The sequence below is a fragment of the Condylura cristata genome, unplaced genomic scaffold (genome assembly GCF_000260355.1).
Source record: "Condylura cristata isolate star-nosed mole 26May11 unplaced genomic scaffold, ConCri1.0 scaffold00020, whole genome shotgun sequence".
Taxonomy (NCBI): domain Eukaryota; kingdom Metazoa; phylum Chordata; class Mammalia; order Eulipotyphla; family Talpidae; genus Condylura; species Condylura cristata.
The window spans coordinates 20,713,487-20,738,606 of record NW_004567121.1 but is presented as its reverse complement, the minus strand read 5'-3'; the positions used below and the strand labels follow the sequence as shown (position 1 = coordinate 20,738,606).

Genomic DNA, 25,120 nt, shown 5'->3' with positions numbered 1-25,120 from the left:
CTATTTGCAGTGCTTCTCTTAAACACAAGGATTTCATCATCAGACTACATTTCCTCGTCCATTTTAGTATATTGTCAATCTCAGATTTTCCAGTAGCCTAACTTCCTCTACCATAAGTAACATTATGTCCAAAAAGTCAAAGCTGCAACTGAAAGTAACTGGCCTGGGGACAGAATCAAAGTTGCAATGAAATTCTATGGAGTTAATTTGTATTGATATTTATATAAAAAGAAAAGCATTTCCAAGCACTTCTCTATAGTGCTTTCTAGTGGTGCTAGGAAAAAATGCAACAGAGCTTACAAAAAAGCAGATGTAGTCTGTCAAGATAATATTTAACAGGGCTGAGATGGGAATAGGACCAAATCAGGGGTGGCAAGAGCACAAAGAACAATGGTGGTGGCACATGGGTGAACTGGTAGTGGGTCGTCCACAGGTATTACAACTGAGATTAAAAAATGTACGAAATGAAGAATGATGTAAAAAATGAATTTTAAAAAGAAAAAATAAGATAAATTTAACAAAGTAATAACATACTATGATTAGACAAAAGCTAATAAGTAAAGTAATGCTATGTTAACCACAAGATGTGTTAAGTAAGATCTCTCAACTACATTAAGTTTGTTGAAAAAATAATTTACTCACAATCCTACCTTAACGTTCCTTTTGAAGCCAACAGACTAAAAGACCTTCCCAGCCATATTGTTTCACATATTGTTTCCACTTCATCTCTCTGTTACCAACTTTTCTTTTTTGTTACGTATAAAAAGGAGTTTAGTTTGAAGACTTACATAAATATGAAGTTAGAGGAAATGTAAAATTTCCTAGGAAAACATAGTTGATGAAAATGAATTCTAACAGAAAATAAATTCTAATAGAAAACTCAGACTAATTTCAATAACCAATGTTATTCCTCAGTCTTGTTACCTAGTCATCTAAACAAATCTAAGATAAATAAGTAGCTTTATATCTAACAACTCAAAAGTTGACAGGCCTCCAAACTGGCCTTACTGGATGGAAAAAGAGCATAAAAACCTGATGGAATGTGCAAAGATAATTCTAAGTAATATAAGTCAGACAGAGAAAGAGAAAATATTAGGAAAGAGAAAATATTAGGCCCTCCTAGATGGTGCAACTGGTTAAAGCACAGCACTATGAAGCTAGCTGCAGATGCTTCAGCAAGCGTTTAATGCCCAGTCAGGGAGGTGACCCACATGACGCAGCAAACTTCTGTCTCAACCACTGCTTTCCTCAGCAGTGTACTTAGCTGATCTGCCTATTCCACTCCCCGCTCTGTCTCTGGTGAATACTCTCACCACCCCTGCACCTCTGACCTGTACTCAGTTCTGTATGCATAAATAAATAAATCTCTTTAAAAAAATATATCAGCAGGGAAGGGAGGGGAAAGTACAAAGGAAGGAAGCACAATGTTTATAGTAGTGGAATATGGGCAAGTTGGTGGTGGGTACACTATGGTGGTAATGACTGGTAAGTATACCCCAATAATATCTCAATTTTAAAAAAACATAAAGTACTGGCCCTCCCTGGTGGCGCAGCGGGTTAAAGCACTGAACTGAGAGACTAAAGCCACTTCCGCATGAGTTCGATCCCCGCCTGCCCGGGAGGTGACCACATGGCGTGGCAGACCTCTCCTGGCCCGCCCGCTGCTCCCCTCAGCAGTGTACTTCGTCGATCTGCCTGTTCTGCTCCCCACTCTGTCTCTGGTGAAGCCTCTCACCCTCCGCATCTCTGGCCTGTACCCCAGTTCTGTATGAATAAATAAATAAATCTTTAAAAAAAAAACAAAAAACAAAACAAAAAAAAAACAAAGTAGGACTAGAAAATGTTATATTCATAAGCAATGGGATTTGATATTTATGTCACTGTAGTTTTCTATAAAGGCAAAAATAAAATATTTAAATACATATACAATTAAAAAAAAACTTTCTAACAAACATAGTCCCATTACAGCCTTGTTTCAATGTCGATTATTACTTAATGCAATGTACAAGGAATATACATAGCATCCTTACCATGCTTTAAATGCTGATTCTAGGGCCCCCTGGTAATGTAGAGTGTAAGTCTTAGTGCTATCACCAAAAAGGCACACAGGATGGTCTGAGTTCCATCCCCAGTCAGGGAGTTAACCCACACTTGGCACAGCGGACCTCTCCTGTCTCCCCTGCTGCACTGTTATTACAGTGGATCCACCTGTTCTGCTCTCTGACCCTGGTGAAACTTCTCACCCTCCACTATGGCCTATAGTTCTTCTATGCATAAACAAATAAAATCTTTAAAAATGAGTAAATGCTTATGCTAAAGATAATTCATTTAAATTCAATGAATTGTTATTGAATTCTTAACACATGCCAGGCACTGTACTAGATGCTGAGAATAACCTGCAGCTTGTAGTCAGTTAAATGTAGAGGCACATAAATATAAGAGACAAAAATGTAAATAATTATGGAACACTGTGATGAGCGGTATATAGGAACACACACACACATAGTTATATAGTTTATATAGTTATTCAGACAAGAAATGACTTAATTCTATCACAGGTAGTGACTAGCAGAGATACCGAAAAGGTAGTTAAGCAAAAGATTTTATCTGAAACTGAAAATAGTAGTTTTCTAATCATACTAAAGGGTTAAAGAAAAGGTTTTTCTGTTGGGAGGTACACCTTTAAAAGAGTAGAAAAAATGAACAGCATGTCAAAATGTCAAAAGACAGCTGTGTGTATATGTGTTGTATCTAGAAAGGGGTTTGACTGTAAGGTTTTAATAAGATCTCTGAAATCTGTCAGTTACTATAAATCAGGTATAGAACATCTGTATTTTAGAACGGAATTCTATAGACATAGAAGGTGAATTAGAATATAGAAATATCAGAGCCAAGGACGAGAATTACTACAGTAGTGTAGATAAGAGAGAGAAATGGGTGGCTGGTGAGGGGGGAATGGAAGAAATTTCTCAGAATTATATTTTACATCTTATTGAGACTCATCAGTATGAACGTTTTTGAATAAACCTCAGATTATAAACTATTCATTCCTGGAAAATTATATGCAAATCTGCTCATTTTGTAATTTTTAAGGAATGCTATGATAAATCCATTGCTAGGTAAGAAATCTTTCTGTATTGTTAAAGATTTGGTTTTACTTAATTTTTAACCTTCGTAAGTGGGACAACTCATAAAGTCTATAACACAGCATTTCAAAACCAACATCCTTACTTAAGTGTTTGCTCAGAGATTAAAGAACAAGAATTTTTTTTTGCTCAAAAATAGATCTAAATGAAGCAAGACTAACAAAAACTACTCTGGGGGTGTATATGAAAAGCTATTAGTTTCAAATTTTCAATAAATATGAAATATTTTAAAATCCTAGTTTAAGGCATTAAAAAAACAGCTTCAGAGTAAAAAGAACTGAAATGTTATAGAGCTCTAATTCACAAAGAAATGCTTTTATATTCTTTATTATATGTAAACAGTGCCTTTATATTAGCAATGAATTCCAATCATTCCAGGATATCAAAAGATAAAAAAATCAAGAACAATCCCCCCCCCCAAGAATCTCATTAGCAAAAAAATAAATTCCCTAGACTCAGCCTGTTCTTTATCTCTTCTGTTTTTCAAAGCCAAACTACTGGTGGTGGGGCTGGGGTGGGGGGACTCTTCCACTTTATCTATTCCTTCTCACACTCAACGCCCTGTGATCTGTTTTATGTTCCTGTTACCTCACTGAAGCTGTTTTGGCAAGAATACATACAAGCTCCTAACTGGCAAACCACATGACTATTTTCAGTACACAATTTATTTGTAGTCTGCGTGGCATCTGCAATTGTCAAACTCCCACCTTCTGTAGTGTGCATCCAATACACTGCTCTCTCCTTCCTTCTCAACTACTCCTTTGTGGGCTCTTCTGCCTTGGCCTTTTTCTCAAACATCTCCTATGGCTCCTGTTGGTTCTCTTATCTCTTCCCACAATACTTGCTGTGAACTACTTCTGTAACTTCATTACCAATACTGAGGATTCTTAAGTATATAACTCAAGTTGTAAAAGATACAAGTTTCATGGACTCCACCCCCACCCTAGATACTGGAACTACAAACCCCACCAATACCAATGGGAAGCACTCAGGGACCAGAGGGTGGAGCTGAGCAGCCGGGTTGGTATAAGACTGAATATGTGGGCTCCAGCGGGCTCTTGGCCTGGTGGTTCACCGCTGGTCTCTCATCTCTCTCTTTCCCTGGGTTGTTCCTTTCCCTTTCGTATTGTAAATAAACCCATTATTGACCCTTTATGTGTGTGTCCGCAGTACAATTGAATCTTAAGCACACGGGTGAGGACCCACAGACAGGCAACCCAGTTCACATCGGGTTGCCCTGTAACAACAATGTCACGAGTGCTCCCCACTTCTACAGTTGCCTTTCATGCTCTAATTCTTTCATTCCTTTGACAACTTCCAAAATTCTCACTTGTAATTCATGCTATGCCTCAAGTCAGAAGCCTGGAAACCATTCCTTACTTCCTACTTATAATCATGAATTTTATTTAAAGTTCTCTAGTTAATGCCTTCTCTATTCCAGCCGCTACTATGTTATTACTGCTTATACTGAATGATATATTATAATCCTGTTTCTATTAAAAGGTCTTACTAGCCCCCTCCCAATATTTAAAGTCAGGATGACCTATCTAAAAATCTATTCCATATTATTCTATGCTAAAACCCTCTTAACTAAGTATTCTTAGATTGGATTTGACTACAAAAAATACAATGGCAATTATTTATTTGTTTATTTATTGTGTAGAAGAATTGGAGTATGGGCATGAGGTGTGGGAGGGGGTGAGAGGCTTTACAAGAAACAGAGTGGGGAGCAGAACAAATGGATTTACTGAAATACACTGCTAAAGGGAGCAGCAGGAGAGACAGAAGATGTCTGCTGTGCCATATATGGGTCAGCTCCATGGCAGGAAAGTGACCTCAGGCTGTAATAGGGTAGTCCCTAGGAAAAGGGGAAGTTCCAGGTTCCCTGCCCTACCCAGAAGGAGGGTGGAGGTGAGCAGAGAAAAAAGAGAGAAGAGAAGGAATCAGAAGAGAAGAAGAGAAGGAAGCTGAATGGAGAACAAGAAGGAGACCTGAGGAAGCCACATGGAGCAGCAAGCATGTAAGGAAGAAACCGTGCTTGTCTCCTGACCCTGGACTGGTTAAGGCAGATGTGGGTGAGATACCTGTAGGGAGGTGACTATGGCAGTATTTATACTGATTTTGATTTGCTCTTTTCCTCCCAGACTTGTCTGGCCATTTCTGACCCTTTTCCATGGGTCCCGGCCAGAAGGTGCTTTAGTTTTTTGGGGGCTTTCAGGCCTTGCTGTGGGCCAATCCCTTTTGGGTTGACTTTTGCCCACAAGGGGATGTGTAGCTTCAGGTGTTTGATTTAGAAGTTACATTCTTTGTGTTCCATATTGTACATTTACTGTATTAAAGTCCCTTTCCATTAAAGTTTTATATATTTTGTCTTGATGCGGCGGATGGCAAAACCCACAGACAGGCAACCCAATTCACATTGGGGTGCCCTGTAACAAGGCCACAGTGGTGATAGCACGGACACGTAATTCCTAGGCCACCAAAAAGGCTCATTACAGTGATTACTATTGGCACATTTGGTGGGGGAAATGTTACAACAGTTTTAATTGGATTATATCAATATTGGTTATTTCATATAACACAGCTATATTAAAATGAAATTTCTTTAATTTGATAATGAGCTATATATAATTATATGAGAATGTCCTTGCTCTTCAAAAATATACATCAAGAGATTAAGGGCAAAGAAGCATAATACCTGAACTAAGTAAATGATTCAGAAGGAAAAATATGTATAAACATATAGAAAGTTAGCATGGGAAGTAATGGTAAAATATAGATAAAAGGTAAATATAGATAAAAGGTTTATAGTTCATGACATTTCTTTAATTTGAAATTATTTTAAAATAAAAGTTTTTTCAAACTTGTAATGTTCCCTGTTAATAGGTAAAAATTACAATTCCTCGGTTAGGTTCTCTATGATTTGGCTCTTGCCCAGCTCTAATATTATTTTTTTTCAACTTACAACACTCTGCCTTCCATGCATACTTCCATTTCCATTCCCTTTTTCCTGAATCTTGCCTCTCTAGCAAACATCTGGTTCTTTATGATGTAGTTCAGGTCTCACACCCTCTAATTAGAAGCATACTTCCACTTTCCAGATAAATGACCACTCCCTTCTTTGTGCTTGGTATAGACTTTGAACTTGTTTGCAACTGTACAAGCGTCTCCCAAAGCACTTATAAAATTGCACTGTACATTTTTTGCTATAAATCTATTTATTTACAACTCTCCAAGTCCTTAAGGAAACAAGGATTATGATGTTGATACTTAGTACTTAAGTTGGATAACTTAATGTTTAATTTGAAGGGATACACATACACAATTCTTGATTACTTTAGTATTGGTATATTTTCAACCAATATATCATGCCTACATGAATAGTATAATATACAGGGGAAGAATAAAGGATCCCCCAGACAGACCTGGGGGATATGAATTACAGTTTTACTGTAGTTTTGCAATTCTACCCAAATTAGTTTTTAAGTTGCAGGTCCTGATACACAGTAGTTAACAGTTCAGTGCTGTTATTAGTTTTTCTTCCTCGCTCTTATCATTATGCCTAAAATTACAGAGCCTAAATTCTCAAATATTCCCAATTACATATTTTTAAGTGTTTTCTGAGCTTCCCTGGAGGCACAAGGATCAGTCACAGTGCTATCAAGCTGTCACCAGCCACTGCAGCATGAGTTTATTTCCTGACCAGGGAGCTGACCCACACGGTGCTGCCAGCTGCTCCCCTCAGCAGTGTGCTTAGTCAATATTCCTGTTCTGCTCCCTGCTCTATCACTAGTGAATCATTTCACTGACCCTGCACTTTTGGCCTGTACCCCAGTTCTGTATGCATAAATAAATAAATCTTTAAAAAAATAAAAAAATGTTATTAACTCATAAAAATATAACTCTCATTAATGACCTACCATTCTTTATTTGTAAACCAATTTCAGTATCTTAGAAACTAGTAAAATAGATGATCAACTTAGGAAGCAATATAAATATCTGAGCTCAAGAAAGAGTTAATCTGTCAACTGTCTGTGAGAACAATTCTTTTCTATGGAAAATAAATCAAATGGAATAATAATAGATAATAGGTAAGGGGAGTAAGCACTGTAGAAATTTCCTTCACTAAAACTATAAAACTGGCATCAATTCCATGAAGAAACCAATATTGAATTACACCTGAATCATATACAGGGTTGTAAGCCAATGTTGTCTTAATTTGAAAAAAAAAAAAAATTCTTAATTGAAAAAACCAATACCGAGATTTCAGAAAGTACCTAATTCTTAAGAAAGGACAGGACAGAAGGTACTAAAATTTTAAAAATCATACAAGTCAGTGTATTGGTCATTATTTAAAAATTTTCATAGTAAAACTAATTTTTTTAAAATACTTATTACAAAAAGATTTATTTACTTATACATACAGAACTGGGATACAGGCCAGAGGTATGGGAGCATGAGAGGATTCACCAGAGACAGAGTGGGGAGAATAGGCAGATGTGCTGAGGGGAGCAGCAGGCGGGTCATGAGATGTCTGCCACACCATGTGGGTCACCCCCCTGGCTGGGGATCAAACCCGTGCAGCTGTAGCTGTGGTAGTTTCTTAGTGTTGTGTTTCTTAGTGCTGTGCTTTAACCCGCTACACCACCAGGGAGAGCCCATATTTCATAATAAAACTAATTTTTAACCCTTTCTAAACATTTATTATAGATACTACTTCCTGAATTGAAAATGTAAAGTATTAAAATCAGAATTTGGCTTAGGAGTAGCAGAAAAATTATTCCAATATTTAAGAAAACGTTATCTTCAATGTTACTGAATTACCTTTCCTGTTTAAGAGCATACTCCAGCATTTTGATCCTCCTTACAAGATCTTTCTTCAAATTTTCTTGACCTTTCCGTTCCCCTTGAAGAAAGGCAATCTGGGCCTAAATAGGGAAAAGAAAGATAATGCACAGGTTAGAGTAGGCAATTTTTTTTTAATCTCTGTTGAAAAAGGACTCTTTAGGAGATAAGACAATTAGATGCAAACATATTTCCTTTGTATATCTCTCACAAAATATGTAAGTATGTAAAAATACTGACAGCCAAATAGAAAGGCTTAACTTAATATTTTTTCTAAGAAAGGACATCTCTACACATTTTACTTCAAACTATGGATCCTACAACATTTAGTTCAAATCTTCTTTAAAACAACCAATTATAGATATAAAAACAACCAATATAAATGCAAAATAATGTAGTCTATAAAAAACAACCAACATAAATGCAGAATATTATAGAGTATATAGTACACCTTTGTTCAAGTGTTTGCTTTTTAAGGTATTGAGGGGTTTTCTCTTTATAGAATGAAGATGAGGAAAGGAGGAAAATCGGAATTTGACTTAGGAATGACAGGAAAATTACTCCAATGTTTAAGAAAACATTACCTTCAATATTATTGAATATTTTTTCTAATACTCACTGAATATTTTCTACTAATATGATTGAAAATTAAGAGTTCCTATAGCTTCATCATTATTACAATTTTATGATGAATTCTTTGTCCAGATATAACAGGTCCCCAGGAAAAGGGGAAGTGCCAGGTTCCCTGCCCCACCCAGAAGGAGGGTGGAGCTGAGCAGAGAGCACGTGATGAAGAAGCCATGCTTGGTTCTTGGCCCTGTGCTGGTTGAAGCAGATGTGTGGAGAGACAGACCCATGGGGAGGTTGACTATGGCAGTGTTTATATTGATTTTGATTGTGCTCTTTTCTTCCCAGACTTGTCTGGCCATTTCTGACACTTTTCTATGGGTCCCAGCCAGAAGTTGCTTTAGGCTTGCAATGGGCTTTCCAGGCTTGCTTGGGACCAATCCCTTGTGGGTGGACTTTTGCCCATGAGGGGATGGGTAACTTCAGGTGTTTGATTTAAAAATTATATTCTTTATCTTCTATGTTGTATACTCACTGTATTAAAGTATTTTCATTAAAGTCTTATATGTCTTGTATTGATGCAGCGGATGCCCTATTTAGAGCAGTCAGGTTTGGGGGCTTAGGGTTCCCCCTCTCTCCTTGCCCTGTTACACAGACTTTATCCTGTACCTCCCCTACAATACATAAATAGTTGTATTTTTTTTTTAAAGATTTATTTATTTATTTGTGCATACAGAACTGGGGTACAGGCCAGAGGCTCAGGGGCGGTGAGAGGCTTCACCAGAGACAGAGTGGGGAGCAGAACAGGCAGATGGACGAAGTACACTGCTGAGGGAAGCAGCGGGCGGGTCAGGAGAGGTCTGGCTCGCCATGTGGTCTCCTCCGGGGCAGGCGGGAATTGAACTCATGCGGAAGTGGCTTCAGATTCTCAGTGCTGTGCTTTAACCCGCTGCGCCACCAGGGAGGGCCAATAGTTGTATTTTTAATCCCCTACTTTTACCTCCAGCCTCTTTTTTTTTTTTTAAGATTTATTTATTTATTCATGTGGAACTGGGGTACAGGCCAGAGATGTGGAGGGTGAGAGGATTCACCAGAGACAGAGAGGGGAGCAGCGGGTGGGTCAGGAGAGGTCTGCCGCACCATGTGGATCTCCTCCCACCATGTGGATCTCCTCGCACCATGTGGATCTCCTCGGGGCAGGTGGGAATCGAACTCATGCGGAAGTGCCTTTAGCTTCTTAGTGCTGTGCTTTTGCCCGCTGTGTCACCAGGGAGGGCCCAACCTCCAACCTCTTTTAAGAATTAATATGCAGGAAAAAAAGTGAAAGCTGGAAAATTAGAGACATTGGACCTCCATAGGTTCCTTGTCCTTCCAAAGAATTACTAAGAGAAAAATCTACACTTTAATATGAAACAAACTAAAAACTCTTGTTGAGAGTAAAACAGAGTCTATCAATATATACTTGCTCTCCAGTATAATGGAAAACACATTAGGACTAAAATAATACCTTTCTACTTGTCTTCCCCCTATTTCTATGATATTAACTCAGAAAACAATGTTATTTTTATTTCCACAGTACTTTCCATTTAAGTGAAACAAGAATGAACATTCAATAAAGACCTTACTGCCTCCCTAAATAAACATGGATTATTCAAGCAAGTAAGCCATTAAATTTACTTCTCTATTTTAGTGATACTCAGTCCTACTTACTCAGTACCAAAATGAACATGAAATTCAACTAAGCAAACTTCTTATAATTTTGAAGATGTAGGTACTATTATGTTTTTGTTCTCATTTCAAGGAGCTCTTCAAATTTACAACTGCAATTAAAATGATTATATTTGGCCCTCTCTGGTGGCGCAATGGGTTAGGACACAGCATTGTGAGTTATCTGCAGCTGCTTCAGTTTGAGTTCAATCCCCTGCCCAGAGGTGACCCACATGGCGCAGCAGACCTCTCCTGTCTTGCCCGCTGCTCCCCTCAGCAGTGTATTTCAATCTATCCACCTGTTCTGCTCCCCACTGTGTATAGTGAATACTCTCACCACCCCTACACCTCTGGCCCATACCCCAATTCTATATGCACAAAGTAATCTTTTAAAAAGGATTACATTTATATAATTAAAATAACTACAAATAATTTAAAATGACTCAATTGTATATAGAGGAAGCAGTATCAAATTATCTACAGTATATATACCTAGTGATCATAAAACCCTTTGAAATCATATATTTTGCAATGAGATCATTAATTAATATAAAAATAATAACCATATATAATTGAAAGCTGAAAAAAATGAGTTTTGTCAACTGAAAGACCACTTGCTTGGCCAAATGGTCTTTGAAACCGAATTCTACTTTCTCTCCAAAATGCCCTTAATAAACATGATAATTTAATGAGTATGATTAAAAGTATATAAACTCAATTAACAATTTCTTCCTACCTGTAGTTTGCATTACTGCCATAGTTGTGCTGGATGATTCTGAAAGTTCAGTCTATAAGTCCAGAAAGTCTTTTTTGTAACACATTCCCTAATCTACTTAACTCCTTAGATTCTCAGAACTTTTGCTTTCTTATTCTATCCTCCAACCGATTCACACACTGAATTGGGCAAATATTCAATAAAAACAGAAGAACCAGAGAAAGCTTTCAAAGAAAATTAAGGTTCCTGGAAAAAAGCATACAAAAGAAGGTAATCATGATATACCCCTGTGATATTTCTGCCAACGATATTTAACCTGTAATCAATGAAAAGGAAACATCAGGCAAACTCAAATTGAGAGAGATTTTGCATTAACTTTTGTGTAATCTTCAAAAAGTCATTAAAGTCAAAGAAACACTGTTTTAGGTTGAGAGAGACTAAAAAGAAGTGAGAAAATAAATACAATGCATGATTCTGTTTTGGAATTGGCTATAAACGGGCATTATTGAAAAACTGGTAAAACTTAAAATGGCCTGAAGATTGTATGCTAGAAATGTGTTCAGTTCCTGACTTTGATATGTGGTTACATAGATAGAACTTATTTATAGGGAATAAAACATTCAAGTATCTGACTTGCGGTCCTTAGGCTAATAGGAAACTTGCCCACAAAAGGGTCAGAAAAAAATTTTTTGTACTGTACTGACAACTTTTCAATAAAAAGTCTTCAATTTTTTTTTAATAGTGACTATACCTGAGTCACTATTTTACAAAAATGAACAATGATGTAAAATATATATATATTTTTAATTTTGAAACAAACATACCAGCTTCTTTAAGATACAAACAATTCAAAGGCCAGCTTCATGAATAAATGGAGAAACCCTAGAAATACTGATCACTATAAACAAAAAAGGATTTTATTTTTCACCACCAATATTTAATATTGGTCCTGAGGAGATGACCAATGTTATTATTCAAGAAAGAAATTTAAAAGTACAAAAGTGGAAAGAAATTATTCGGAAATGATGAGCTAATTACCTGGAAAATCAAAAAAAGCAAACTAATGGACCCTCCCTAGAGCACAACAGGTTAAAGGGCATCACTATGAAGCTCTCCAAAGTCACTGCAGCATGAGTTTGATTCCTCCAGAGGGAGGTGACCCAGATGGCACGGCAGACCTCTCCTGACCTGCCACCTGCAGCCCTCAGCAGTGTGTTTCAGTCTGTTCTGCTTCCTACTCTTTCTCTGGTGAATCCTCTCACACACATCCCCACACCTCTGGCCTATACCCCAGCTCTGTATGCATAAATAAATAAATCAAAAAAAAGACCGCATTACAATGATTTTATTATGCCCGAAATTAACCTTTGAAAATTACACAAGCACAATTAAAATATCAATAATGATTATAAAAACTGTCTATGATTCTAAAGAACATAAGTAAAAATAAGAATAAACAAACATTTAAAAGTCCTAAAATAGGTCCTTCCTGGTGGCTGCTCAACTGGTTAGGATGCAGCACTGCAAGGTGGCTGCAGCCACCCCAGTGCGAGTTCCATACCCCACCCTGGAGGAGACCCACATGGTGCGGCAGACCTCTCCTGACCTGCCCTCTGACCCCTCAGCAGTGTACTTTGTCAATCTGCCTGTTCTGTTCCCCACTTCATCTCTGGTGAAGCCTATGACTGCTCTTGCGCCTTTGGTTTGTACGCCAGTTCTGTAAGAATAAATAAATCTTTAAAAAAAAGTCCTAAAATATTTTAAAACATACCATTTATATAACTTATAGAATTACAATGCTATAATCACTTTGTATGGTACTGATTCTTGAGCAGAGCTATGGTACAAAAGTAAACCCAAATATATACAAGAATTTAGTAAAACTAAAGGTGGCATTATATGTAACTGGGAAATGAGGATTATTCACTAAATGATGGAGTCATCTGGAAAAACACCTCCCACAACAAAACAATGACTGAATAGACCAAAAAATATCAAGGAAAAACAAAAGGCTCATACATATTAAAATGACATTCAATCTCACATGTATAAGAAATGCCAATTATAATTGTAGCCAGATTTTTACTTTTTAATCAATAAGTCACTAAAAGGATATGTTAAAAAGAAGGCATCTCTATGATGGGTGTGGTGGTATAAATCAGTGTCACTATGGTGGGCAATTTGCAATGTTTCAACTATGTAAATACATATAACTATCCAGAAATCCAGACTGTTATTCTTCAAATAATTTTCCCCTTTGGAAAACTATTCAGAAAGTTAAAAACAAAAAAGGTCTTTAAAAACATGTTCTTATAAGGAAGCTAATTACTTCTGTTAAAAATAACAAGTCTAAAAGTAACCAGTAAAATCCTTACTCTCTAAAACTCAGATAAAGATTCTCTTGCCATAGCAGGATACTGTTGTCAGAAATAGATTACTTAATTGAAAGAGAAAAGGAAGAGAGGAAATAGAAGGAAAGAAAAGATTGAAAGGAAGAATAGAAGGGAGAAAAGAAAGAAGGAAAGTAGGCTACATCTATACAAAGGAATACCAAGCAGTTATTACATAAACTGCAAAATGATATCCAAGATAGGTTAAAAAAAAAAAAGTGGGGGGGGCAAGATATAGAACAATGCAAATGGTTTGCAGCTACTCGGTTTTCTTCAAAATAAAAAAAAAAGTATACTGCATCATTACACTTTATGTGTTGGAATATCTCTGGAATGACTCACAAGTGAATGGCTTCAAAGAATGTTACTAGGTGACTAGAAGAAGAGTAAGAGTTAGTAAGCCTTTAAATGTACTCATCCCACCCCTTAGCCTTTTGAATACCATACCATAGGCATGTTATAACATATAAAAGTCCTTTAATTGGAAATTTAAAAAATTATTATAGTTCAATGAAAATTATTCACAAGATCTGGCTCTACAGGTCACCAGTTTATATAGACTTCATCTTGGACATTTCAGTCCAAGTTTATTACTTTTAAAAAGGAGGAAAAGTTACATCAAAAGGTTCAAGAGTAGTTTATACACCTAAAGAGGGCTAACATTTTTACAAATGAACCAAGTATGTGATAATCTAACACCATGAATGAGCCATTGCCTGAAAACTCATGGCACACACATATCATGATGGAGTAGCAGTGACAAGGACTTGATAGAAAATACAAGATCCAAAGGCCCCTTAAAAGTCCTCCTCACATCAACAGATTTTCTCCTGAAATAAAAAAGATCTCTAGTGAGAGCAAATATATATACACATATATGTATATATCTGCACACCAGAATGTGTGTATCTGTGTGTATACACACCACACACACACACACATTCTGGTCTCCAATATTGTTCAGTAATTTGGAATTGAGATGAACTTATTTACCATTTTATTTTATAAGTATACTTCTTCATACACCATTAAAATACGTTTTGATAACTTCTAAAGAAAACCTACTTCAGCCTGCGCTAATACCATCTCAAGATTCTCACAGAACCAATTCTCCTTAACTTTCAGTTCTGGGAACAAAAGTGAAATGAAGGTATGTAACTGAAATCTTAACAAAAAATTGAGAAAATTAAAGAAATAAAAATAGCTTTTGAGTGCTACCAAAAAAAAATTAATTATAGGTAATCAATCATGCTCCCATATATCTGTATAACTAAACCTAGTGGTAATCACATAAAGAAAACTCTGGAACTATTTTCATGGAAAGTAAATGCTAAAATATCAGTAATACTTCATAATTCAAGACTTAAATCACTGCAAAGCATATTAATGAAAAAGAAAAATTCACAAAAGACTAGTTTGGACTGAATACTTTTTAGTTGTTTCTTGGTCATCTTTTAGGGGAAGATAAAAGCAATCACTATTAACAACCTAAAAGAAAACAACTAAGATTCTCACTTCAAATTTGCATGCAAGTTCACACACACACACACACACACAAATGTAAAAACAGCACACAATAAAGTTTCAGTAATCAACTTGATATCTTAAGTGATTTCTATAAACTCTACCTCTGATAAACACTTTAACCCTCTCTCCTAAAGCTAGTGTCACCATTTGGTTACCTCTAACTTTAACATCAGAATCATCTAGAGGATTTGTTAAAATACCAACTGCTTAATTAAGGCCTATCCTCAGTTGCTGATCAAACAGATCTGGACCCGGCCTGAGAATTTGCATTTCTAGTAAATACCAAGGTAATACGAATGCTATATTCTGGGACAATACTTGGAGAACCACTAATCTACACCATCTGTGACACAGTTAGAGGGCCAAAAATAAAGCAAATAGGCCACTAAATAGCAAGGAACAGAGCTGTCCCAGAACCCTAGCTCTTCACATCAGAATGGAGTCTTATTAAAAGGGCCAAAAGCTGACAGGCAAGTACATGCTAGCTTTTTTGATCCTCTTCCAAATTCCTTGTTTATGACTATTTACTTTTAGGAGTCGCTTGATAAGTAAACAAAATTAATCATCTTTCATCCAGTTCAATCACATCTTTGGGGAATGCCTACTACCCACAGCATGGTCGAAACTCTGAGCCTAAAAAAACTATGTAGTTCTACCACCTTATGACACTGACATGAATGTTCAGTCAGTAGACAAGAAAGTAAATGCTTTGGAATACTTAACATGTATAAGCCACGACACTAAACATTTTATTTAACTAATCTCATTTAACTGGGCCTATCATATGATTATTTCCTTATCTTGTTAAGTTTTTCAAGTGTTAAGTTTATTTCATCTCCAACCAGATTATAAACCTATTATGGGCAGAAGCCTTCATTCATGCATATAACAGTACTCATTAAATGACTAAGTACCTCCCACTTGTATTAGTTTATAAAGACAGGATTTTTGCATCCAACTAAATTAGAAATCTATTTAGGACAATAACTACATAAACAAACAGATCCAACTGTTCAGTCCCAAAGTACCATACAGTGTTTTAGTAATTTAGTGGTATTTAATTTGAAAGATAAAATTTCAATCATAGTAAATGAAGAAAACTAAGACAATTAAGGATAAAACAGGTAAAAAAAATAAGCTAAAAATATTTTTTTAGTTTCAAAAAACCTTTAAGAATTTTTAATTCTCAGTTCCTTCATCTACTACATCAGTATCTATAAAGTGTAAATTATAAGTCCTGCTACCAAAGATAAGTTTTGGTACTAACATACAAAAATTACAAATACTAAGTATTCAGACAAGCAAAGTGATGATAGCCATGTCTCAATTTCAAAGCCTGACCACTGGAAGGAAGAAACTTAAACCATTTTCTCCTCTCATATTTAGATACAATCTTCCCCTTTGTTATGTTCTTATCTCTGAAAAGACTATAAGCAACTATTGCTCAAGATACTGTCTTTGACAGTAAAAATACGTTTCCCTCAGCATATGACGATATTACTTTAGTAACAACAGAATCTAAGTTTTTTGGGTAGGTTTTTGTGCTTTGGATATTTTTCCTTACCATGGCAATGACTTACATAATCATTTACTCTAGTGACAAATGGCATAAGCTTTTATGTAAAATGTCTGGAATTAGATAAATTCAAGATCATGATAAAAATTCAGTAAACAAAATACTTGAAAAATATATTTTGAGAAAGATAAAAAGTAGTGGTAGAGATAGTCACATGTTCTCTATGTTCTAAATTCCAGAGAAAACTTGGTCAGCAAGTTACCTAACATGTGACTGCTTTTATTTGATTAGTATGGCACCAGCCCTAGAAATAACCCTCTGATTTAAGTAGGGGTGCTTTCTTCTCCCTTTTTTTAAATTCAGTTATCAAAATGTACCTTGCATTTCATTATCAAATATTCAGACAAAAAATATTTTTAAATTCTCCTGAAATAACCTATGTTCTTACTCATTTAGGTTATGAGCATGGTAATGATGGCAGAATTTTTTTTTAAAGATTTATTTATTTATTCGTACAGAACTGGGGTACAGGCTAGAGATATGGAGGGTGAGAGGATTCACCAGCGACAGTGGGGAGCAGAATAGGCAGATCGACAAAGTACACTGCTGAGGGGAGCAGTGGGCGGGTTAAGAGAGGTCTGCCACGCCATGTTGTCACCTCCCGGGCAGGTGGGAATCGAACTCATGTGGAAGTGGCTTAAGCTTCTTTGTGCTGTGCTCTAACCCGCTGTGCCACCAGGGAGGGCCCAGATGATGGCAGAATTTTTAAGGCCAACAAACTAACAAACCATGATCAAATCAGAAGGACTCAGAATAAAGTTGGGGAAGAGAAAAATAATTTCAGTTAAAAGAAAACTTGCTGCACTGAAGTGACTATAGCCATTTGGAAGTGAAGAAAATAAATATATATCCTAAAAAAGCAGTTCAGAAATGAAACTTACAGACTAGCCAGAGTCATCATAAAACATTCACCCTTGACAAGCTAACAACAGAAAGGAAAACCATATTCTTTAAGAGGATTTATTCCCAATAAAGGAAAAGAGGAGACAGGGAAGCAAAGAATATGGAATAAGTAAATGAAAATAAAAATCTATGATCATATATCTGCAGGTCATGAACATAACAATGAGTAGCTTAACAACTCTAGAAAGTACATTTGAAGAATAACTTTTCAAACGAAAAAAAATTATCATTCAAAGGAATGTAACAGTATAATCAAATATATTTAAATAAAATTTAAAGAAGGTAAGGAAACCTTTTTAAAGATAGATCAAATACAGTTAGACCTGTTTTGAATCCCAGCTTTTCCACTTACTGAATAATTGGCATGAAGTTCAGAGAAGTATTTGCTATTTGCACTTATTTACAGAACTGGAATTAAAATTTCTTCAATCAAAATTTAAAGTTACTCAAACTCACTATTTTGTTTAATGTTTTAAGTATATATTCAAAGTAAGTTATATATATATGTTATTTATTTATTTTAAAGATTTATTTATTTATACATATAAGAACTAAGGTACAGGCCAGAGGTGCAGGAAGGTGAGAGGATTCAACAGAGACAAGAGTAGGGAACAGAACAGGCAGACTGAGGGAAGCAGCAGGGGAGACAAGAGAGGTCTGCTGCGCCATGTGGGTTAGCTACCTTGCCAGCTGCACTGGCTGCAGATAGCTTCATAGTGCTGTGCTTTATACCCTTGTACCACCAGGGAGGCCCTTTAGACAATGTAATTTATACCAAATAATTAAACAGTTTGTATGACACTCTTACTGTCAATTTTATTGTTTTCACATTACCATCTTTATCTCTCACATTACCATCTTTATCTCTCCCCTAAATTTTAAATTATCATTAGTCATTATTATTAACTAGCGTACTTGGTTAATAAGGTTCAATTTGCCCAGCACCCCAGAATTTGAAATATTTACGATGAAATAAAATTATGTTTTTAAATATATTCACATATCAGGTGAATTGTGGGCCTTAAACATATGTGTTTGTGTGTGTGTGTGGGTGTGTATACCTGCTGGGGTCAGAGAAGATAATTCCAAGAAAGTGTATTATTCACTGATAAAGAAGACTCACTCAGTCCCCTCTTGCCAGGTCCTTAAACACACAAACTCAAATGTTTTTGCTTTTCACTGTGTTCTTTTGTCTTTTGATCAAAATATCACAAGAGCACAATAAACTAGCACACTAGGGATGTAGCAAAGCAAGAACAAAACAAAAAATCTACTTTCTTTAAACCATCATTGAGCTTAAAGATACATATAATGAACTGTATCAGTCTATATCAAAGAAAATGATGACCTATCACTAGACTTATAAATTCTGTTTGCTATGTCACTGTTAACAGGCTTTACTTAACAGCCAAAGATAGCCATTTCACTAGAGTTTTAAATTTAAATTATAACTTTTCACTAATACAAACTAACTGGTCAATAATGTTCTTCAACTTTTAGATGAACGTTTTGTTTCTTCTTTGGACTAGAGTGCCAACAATGGGATTACAAACATCAACATACAATTATGTTTATTGACAATGACTAATTAGTAATATTAGCAACAACAATACATGAGTCAAGTTTAACAATATCTTTACTAGCTTTGGGTGTTAACACTGATGTTCAAAATTAATATATATACATTATATATATATAATGTATATTTCTTTGATAAATTATTATTTATCAAATTTAAATTTAAAACTCTAGTGAAATGGCTATCTTTTGGCTGTTAAGTAAAGCCTGTTAACAGTGACATAGCAAACAGAATTTGTTTTTCTCACATAAGTCTAGTGGTAGGTCATCATTTTCTTTGATATAGACTGATACAGTTCATTATATGTATCTTTAAGCTCAATGATGGTTTAAAGAAAGTAGATTTTTTTGTTTTGTTCTTGCTTTGCTACATCCCTAGTGTGCTAGTTTATTGTGCTCTTGTGATATTTTGATCAAAAGACAAAAGAACACAGTGAAAAGCAAAAACATTTGAGTTTGTATGCTTAAGGACCTGATCTACAATAAAACTAGCCAAATGTTCATAGAGGGGCAGTTAAATAAGCTATATTTTTTAATGCTTTAAAAATTTTCTCATTAAATACAATGTAAAATGTGGAAAAAAGTGTGCAAACATTATATAAATGTATATAACCAAAAGCTCTATCCTTTTACCCCCACCCTACTACCCTGAGATATTAATGTAAAAGGTTTATGGAATTCTCTTCTGACTTTGCTGTTTGCAGATAAAAAGGGACTACAACTATACATATATGAACATACATAAAATTAATAAAAGCTAGATTTTATTGAAATCTTGTGTTATATTGTTCTGGGAAAATGCTATCTTAATTCATTTCACTGTCACACTGGCTGGTTTTATTGTTAAAAATAATTATGTGCAAACCAGTAATTATTTACAAAGCAAATGTATACAGTATTAAGATTTTAAATCTGGTTAAGATTTTAAAAACTATAGATGCTACAGTTAAAAGTTTCATAAAGGTGTACATATAAACATCACATACAAGGGCAATAATAACATAATGAAAAGAGTTTACAAAGAAGGGGCTCCTTATACAAATTTGTAATCAGTTTTAAAATTAACACATAAAGTAACAGGGGCTAGATCCTTTCTTATAAGATACAGAGGAAACTGCTAAAATTCTGAGAGGACAGGGTTTGTCTATTAACATTCACTGCTATATTCCTAATGCTGAGAACAGTCACTTGTATGTAGCAGATGCTCAGAAAGTCGTGAAATTAATTTTAAGATACATCAAAAATGAAGAGCATAAGGTAGCATACCTTATATGCCAAGCACAAAGCAAGAAATAAAAAGTAACAATCAGTAAAAATTAAGACGTCTTCACCTTGGAAATGGGACTTAAGCTAAATGTGAATAAAGGCCACATATATCTGAAAGAGTAATACATACTACAAGGCAATAAAAGGACATTCCAGAATGACAACCCTTTTGAGCAATGATTCTTTAAAAAGACAAAAACTAGATATGACTTACAGGCCTCAGCAGTGAATTTCACTCAGTCTGCCTATTATGTTCCCCACTGTCTTTGGTGAATCTTCTTTACACCCCACCCCCAGCCTCTGGTCTGCCCCCCACCCCCAGCACTTATATGCATAAATAAATAACTTTTTCTTTAAAAAAAATAAATAGCCTAAAAAAATAAATAAATAAATAAATAAATAGCCTAATAGGTAATATAAACAGTGTAAGCATGGAGAGATTTGAAAACTATGGCAAAAATAAAAAATGAACAAATCACTATTTTCAGAAGCTTAAAAGGCAGTATTGAATAGAATAACTTGGTCAAGGGAGAAGTGAAATATTAGGAAGGCCTCTCCCTACTAGTCACCCAGATATGAGGCAATAAGTAATCCCCAGGGAAAAGGGAGGTTCCAGGTTCTCAGCCCCAACCAAAGAAAGGTGGAACTGAGCAAGAAGGAAAAAGTAGCAAAGACTGGAAGAAGGGAGGAAGGGATATAAGAAGGGGATCAAAAAAGAGACCTGGAGAGGAGACACATGGAGCATGAGAAACACGTGAAAAAGCTGCACTTGTTTCTCAGCCTTGGTCTTGTACCGGGACTTGAAAGACATGAAAGAAGACATTTGAAACAGGTGTGGGTGAGAAACCTGTGGGAATGGTGATGATGGAAGTCTATGACTTGTAACTTAAATTTTGCTCCAAAAAGCTTAAACATTCACTTAGAAAACAAAAAGTTTGTAATTTAAAAAAAAAACCTTTTTGAAGATTTACTTATTTATGCATACAAGAACTGGACTATAGGCCAGGGGTAAGAGGGGGTGAGAGGATTCATCAGAGACAGAGTGGGGAATAGAAAAAGCAGATCCACTGAAATGCACCTCTGAGGGGAGCCACAGGCAAGACAGGAGAGGTCTGCTGGGTCATGTGTGTCACCTCCCTGGCTGGGGATAGAACTCATTTTGCAGTGGCTGCAGATAGATTCATAGTGCTACACCTTCACCTGTTGCACCACCAGGGATAACCCCTTCAACATTCACTTTTGATGAAAAGAAGCAGACTTAGCAATGAGGACACAGGAGGTTAAGTTTCATCATTATGAAGTTATGAGTCGCCAATGCAGCATGAGCTCAATCCCCAGCCAAGGCGCTGACCCATATGGTGCAGCAGACCTTTCTTGTCTGGCCTGCTGCTCACCTCAGCAGTGTATTTCATCAATCTGTCTATCCTGCTTCCCAGTCTGTCTCTGGTGAATCCTCTCACCACCCCCCACACCTCTGGCCTGCAACCCAGCACTTATATGCATAAATAAAATAAATCTTTAAAAAAATAAAGAAATGAGAACATAAGAATTTTTCATCCTAAAATCTTGGTAATTGAGACATTTATAATTTACCATTTAAAGAAGCAGAGTTCAAAAAGTTTAAAAATCACAATACACTGATAATGTAGCCATAAACAAAACTGGACAAGTAGATTGTAAAATCATGCTAACTAGGCATTTATTTAAAATAATATTAATCTTCACAGAAAAAAATATTCAATTTTGTTATCCATTTAGAAGACATCAAAAATGTGTATAAAATTTGAAGATATGGGATATAATGGGTAAAACTTTCATTACCCTGTTCATTTTTTTTTTTTAAGATTTATTTACTTATTCATATAGAACTGAAGTACAGGCCAGAGATGCAGAGGGTGAGAGGCTTCACCAGAGACAGAGTGGGGAGCAGAACAGGCAGATCAACAAAGTACACTGCTGAGGGGAGCAGCGGGCGGGTCAGGAGAGGTCTGCCGTGCCATGTGGATCTCCTTCAGGGCAGGAGGGAATCGAACTCATGCGAAAGTGGCTTAAGCTTCTTAGTGTTGTGCCTTAACCCACTGCGCCACCAGGGAGGGCCCGACCCTGTTCGTTTTAAAGATATTTCAGGACAGAATGTCAAAGACATTTCCTGGCAGACAATATGTAACAACACAAAGGAGGAAGAAAACAAACCAATACTCACAATGACCAAAGCCCAAGCGCCATTTGCAGCAGTTAACATAAGCCTGCAATTATGAGGCCCATGGCATCCCTGAGATTAGCTCTGTCAGAATGACTTGGCAGAGCCCCGGCAATGCTCTACAAAACACTACAGATGCTATTTGCTCTAAAAGACTTTCCACTGCATGTCATGAGACAGAATTAGCTAGCAGCAACAGGGACAGGTATACTACACCTCTGGATATATACACTAGATATACTACACCAACATATATTACATATTTGCTACATTTATGACAAATATTTAAAATATCAAAGGTTTCTAAGATACCAGATTAACCTGGAAGGACACAGTAAAGTTAGAAAACAGGATATAAATACAGAAGCACACATTTAATACACATTAGTTAACAATGCAACCTAATATGTGATTCATCCGAAAATCATTTATTGAGCAATACCTACTATGTGGACCTTAGAGAAATAAAAACACCTTTACGTGACTCACAAACACTCATACAAAGTATGAGATAGGTGACAGCATCAACACACAGCAAATGTTCTCACCACTAATCTCTCTTTTAACTTAACCATATGGATTAACCAGCATTCTCTAGTCTCTTTGTAAAACCCAAATCCCAGGCATATTAAATATTCATCACTAAAGTATGTTATTCATTATAGTGTACCCATATACTTTGGTTCCCACAGTAGAGTTGTATAAGTTTACCAAAAGTAAAGACATTTCCTCCCCAACTTGCTTATTATGTCAGCTGCACTTGTTACTTTGATTATACAATTCAATTAAATACTGCATAAACTAATCAAAATATGGCTATGAAGAGGAAGACTAAATTGAACACTTTAGAAAGACAAGACAATAAAGGAGACCGACTAAAAAAAGATTAGAGAAAACAGGCCTCCCTGGCGGAACAAGGGGTTAAGCACTATGAAGCAATCAGCAGCCGCTGCAGTACAAATGTGATCCCTGGCCAGCCTACACGGTAGACCTCTCCTTTCTTACCTACTCCTTCCCTCAGCAGAGTGTTTCAATCAATCTGCCTGTTCTGGTCCCCACTCTGTCTCAGGTGAATACCCCATCCCAGCACCTACTGCCACACCCCAGGACTTATATGCATAAATAAATAAATCTTTAAAAAAAAAAATTGGTCAGGGGCCCTCCCTGGTGGTGCGGTGGGTTAAAGCACAGCACTAAGAAGCTAAAGCCATGTCAGCATGAGTTAGATCCCCACCTGCCCCAGAGATGACCCTCATGGCACGGCAGACCTCTCCTCACCCCCAGCTCCCCTCAGCAGCGTACTTCCTCAGTCGGCCGTTCTGCTCCCCACTCTGTCACTGGTGAATCCTCTCACCATCCCTGTACCTCTGGCCTGAACCCCAGTTCTGTATGCATAAATAAATAAATCTTTTTAAAAAATTGGACAACAAACAAAGGGGAAATGCAAATGGCCAACAGGTATATGAAAAGATGTTCAACATCACTTGTAATCAGGAAAATGCAAATCAAAACTACAATGAGATACCACCTTACACCAGTGAGAATAGCACATATTTAAAAAACAGGCAACAACAACTGTTGGTGAGGATGTGGGAAAAAGGGAACTCTCCATGGCTGGTGGGAACGCAAATTGGTCCAACCACTATGGAAGGCTATGTGGAAGTTCCTCAAACTATTAAAAATGGAGTTTCCGTATGACCCAGCAATGAAGGAATCTACCCAAAGGACATAAAAACATTAATTCAAAAGGACACCTATACCCCTATATTTACTGCAGCACTATTTACAATAGCTAACATATGGAAACAACCCAAATGCCCAAAATTAGATGATTGATCAAGAAGATGTGGTAGATATATGCAATGAAATATTACTCGGGGATCAAAAGATAAAATGCATGCCTTTTGCAGCAACATGGATGGAGCTATAAGGGATTGTGCTCAGTGAAAATAAGTCAAAAGAAAAAGAAAAATATCAGATGGTTTCACTTATAAGAATAATATAGGGGAAATAAAGGATAAAATAATTCATTAGTTATAATGAATTAAAAAACAAAACTAACTGGCAACTATAAATCAGAGACATTGTACAGAAAGGAGCAGGATCAAAACAGGGGAAGGGAGAGCACAAGGGACTATGGTGATGGTGCATGCATGAATTGGTGGTGAAAATTCTCCAGGGACTACCACCTGAGAGAAGAAACATACATTGTACAAAAATGAAGAATGATGTAAAATATATTTTTAAAAAACTGGAGAAAAGGTCATAAAATTTTCATTTTACATTCAGTGTTCTTTATTTTAAAAATATCAAAACTAGAAATCATAAACTATGTGTTATAATTGTAGCTTATTTAAGAATGATAACAAAGAGTTCCTATTTTAAAGAGTAAATGGTCAGGGCTTCCTTGGATGCAACACTATGAAGCAATAGTGTTCTAGAGTTCATGCCCTGGACACTCAAAGCAGCAGACCTCTCCTGTCTTACCCACTGCTCCTCTCCAGCAGTGTATTTCAATAGATCTGCCTGTTCTGCTCCCCATTCTTTCTCTGGTGAATATTCTCCCTGCCCCCCACATCTGTCCTGCACCCCAGTTACTGTATGGATATACAAATAAATCTTTTTTAAAAAAGTGAAAAAAGTGAAGGGTCAGTAGTCTTACACTGGCAAGAGACTATGAATGTACTTTTTTTTTTTTTT

General features: G+C 36.2%; 1 protein-coding gene across 1 annotated transcript in view; it reads right to left on the bottom strand.

Annotated features, from left to right (window-relative positions):
* The window catches only part of STRN (striatin, calmodulin binding protein), an 85,845-nt gene that overhangs the window by 47,185 nt on the left and 13,540 nt on the right, over positions 1 to 25,120 (bottom strand). Inside the window, exon 2 of the mRNA XM_004686297.2 lies at positions 7,971 to 8,074. Coding sequence (XP_004686354.1) covers positions 7,971 to 8,074 — 104 coding nt within the window. The remainder of the gene's footprint in view (positions 1 to 7,970; positions 8,075 to 25,120) is intronic.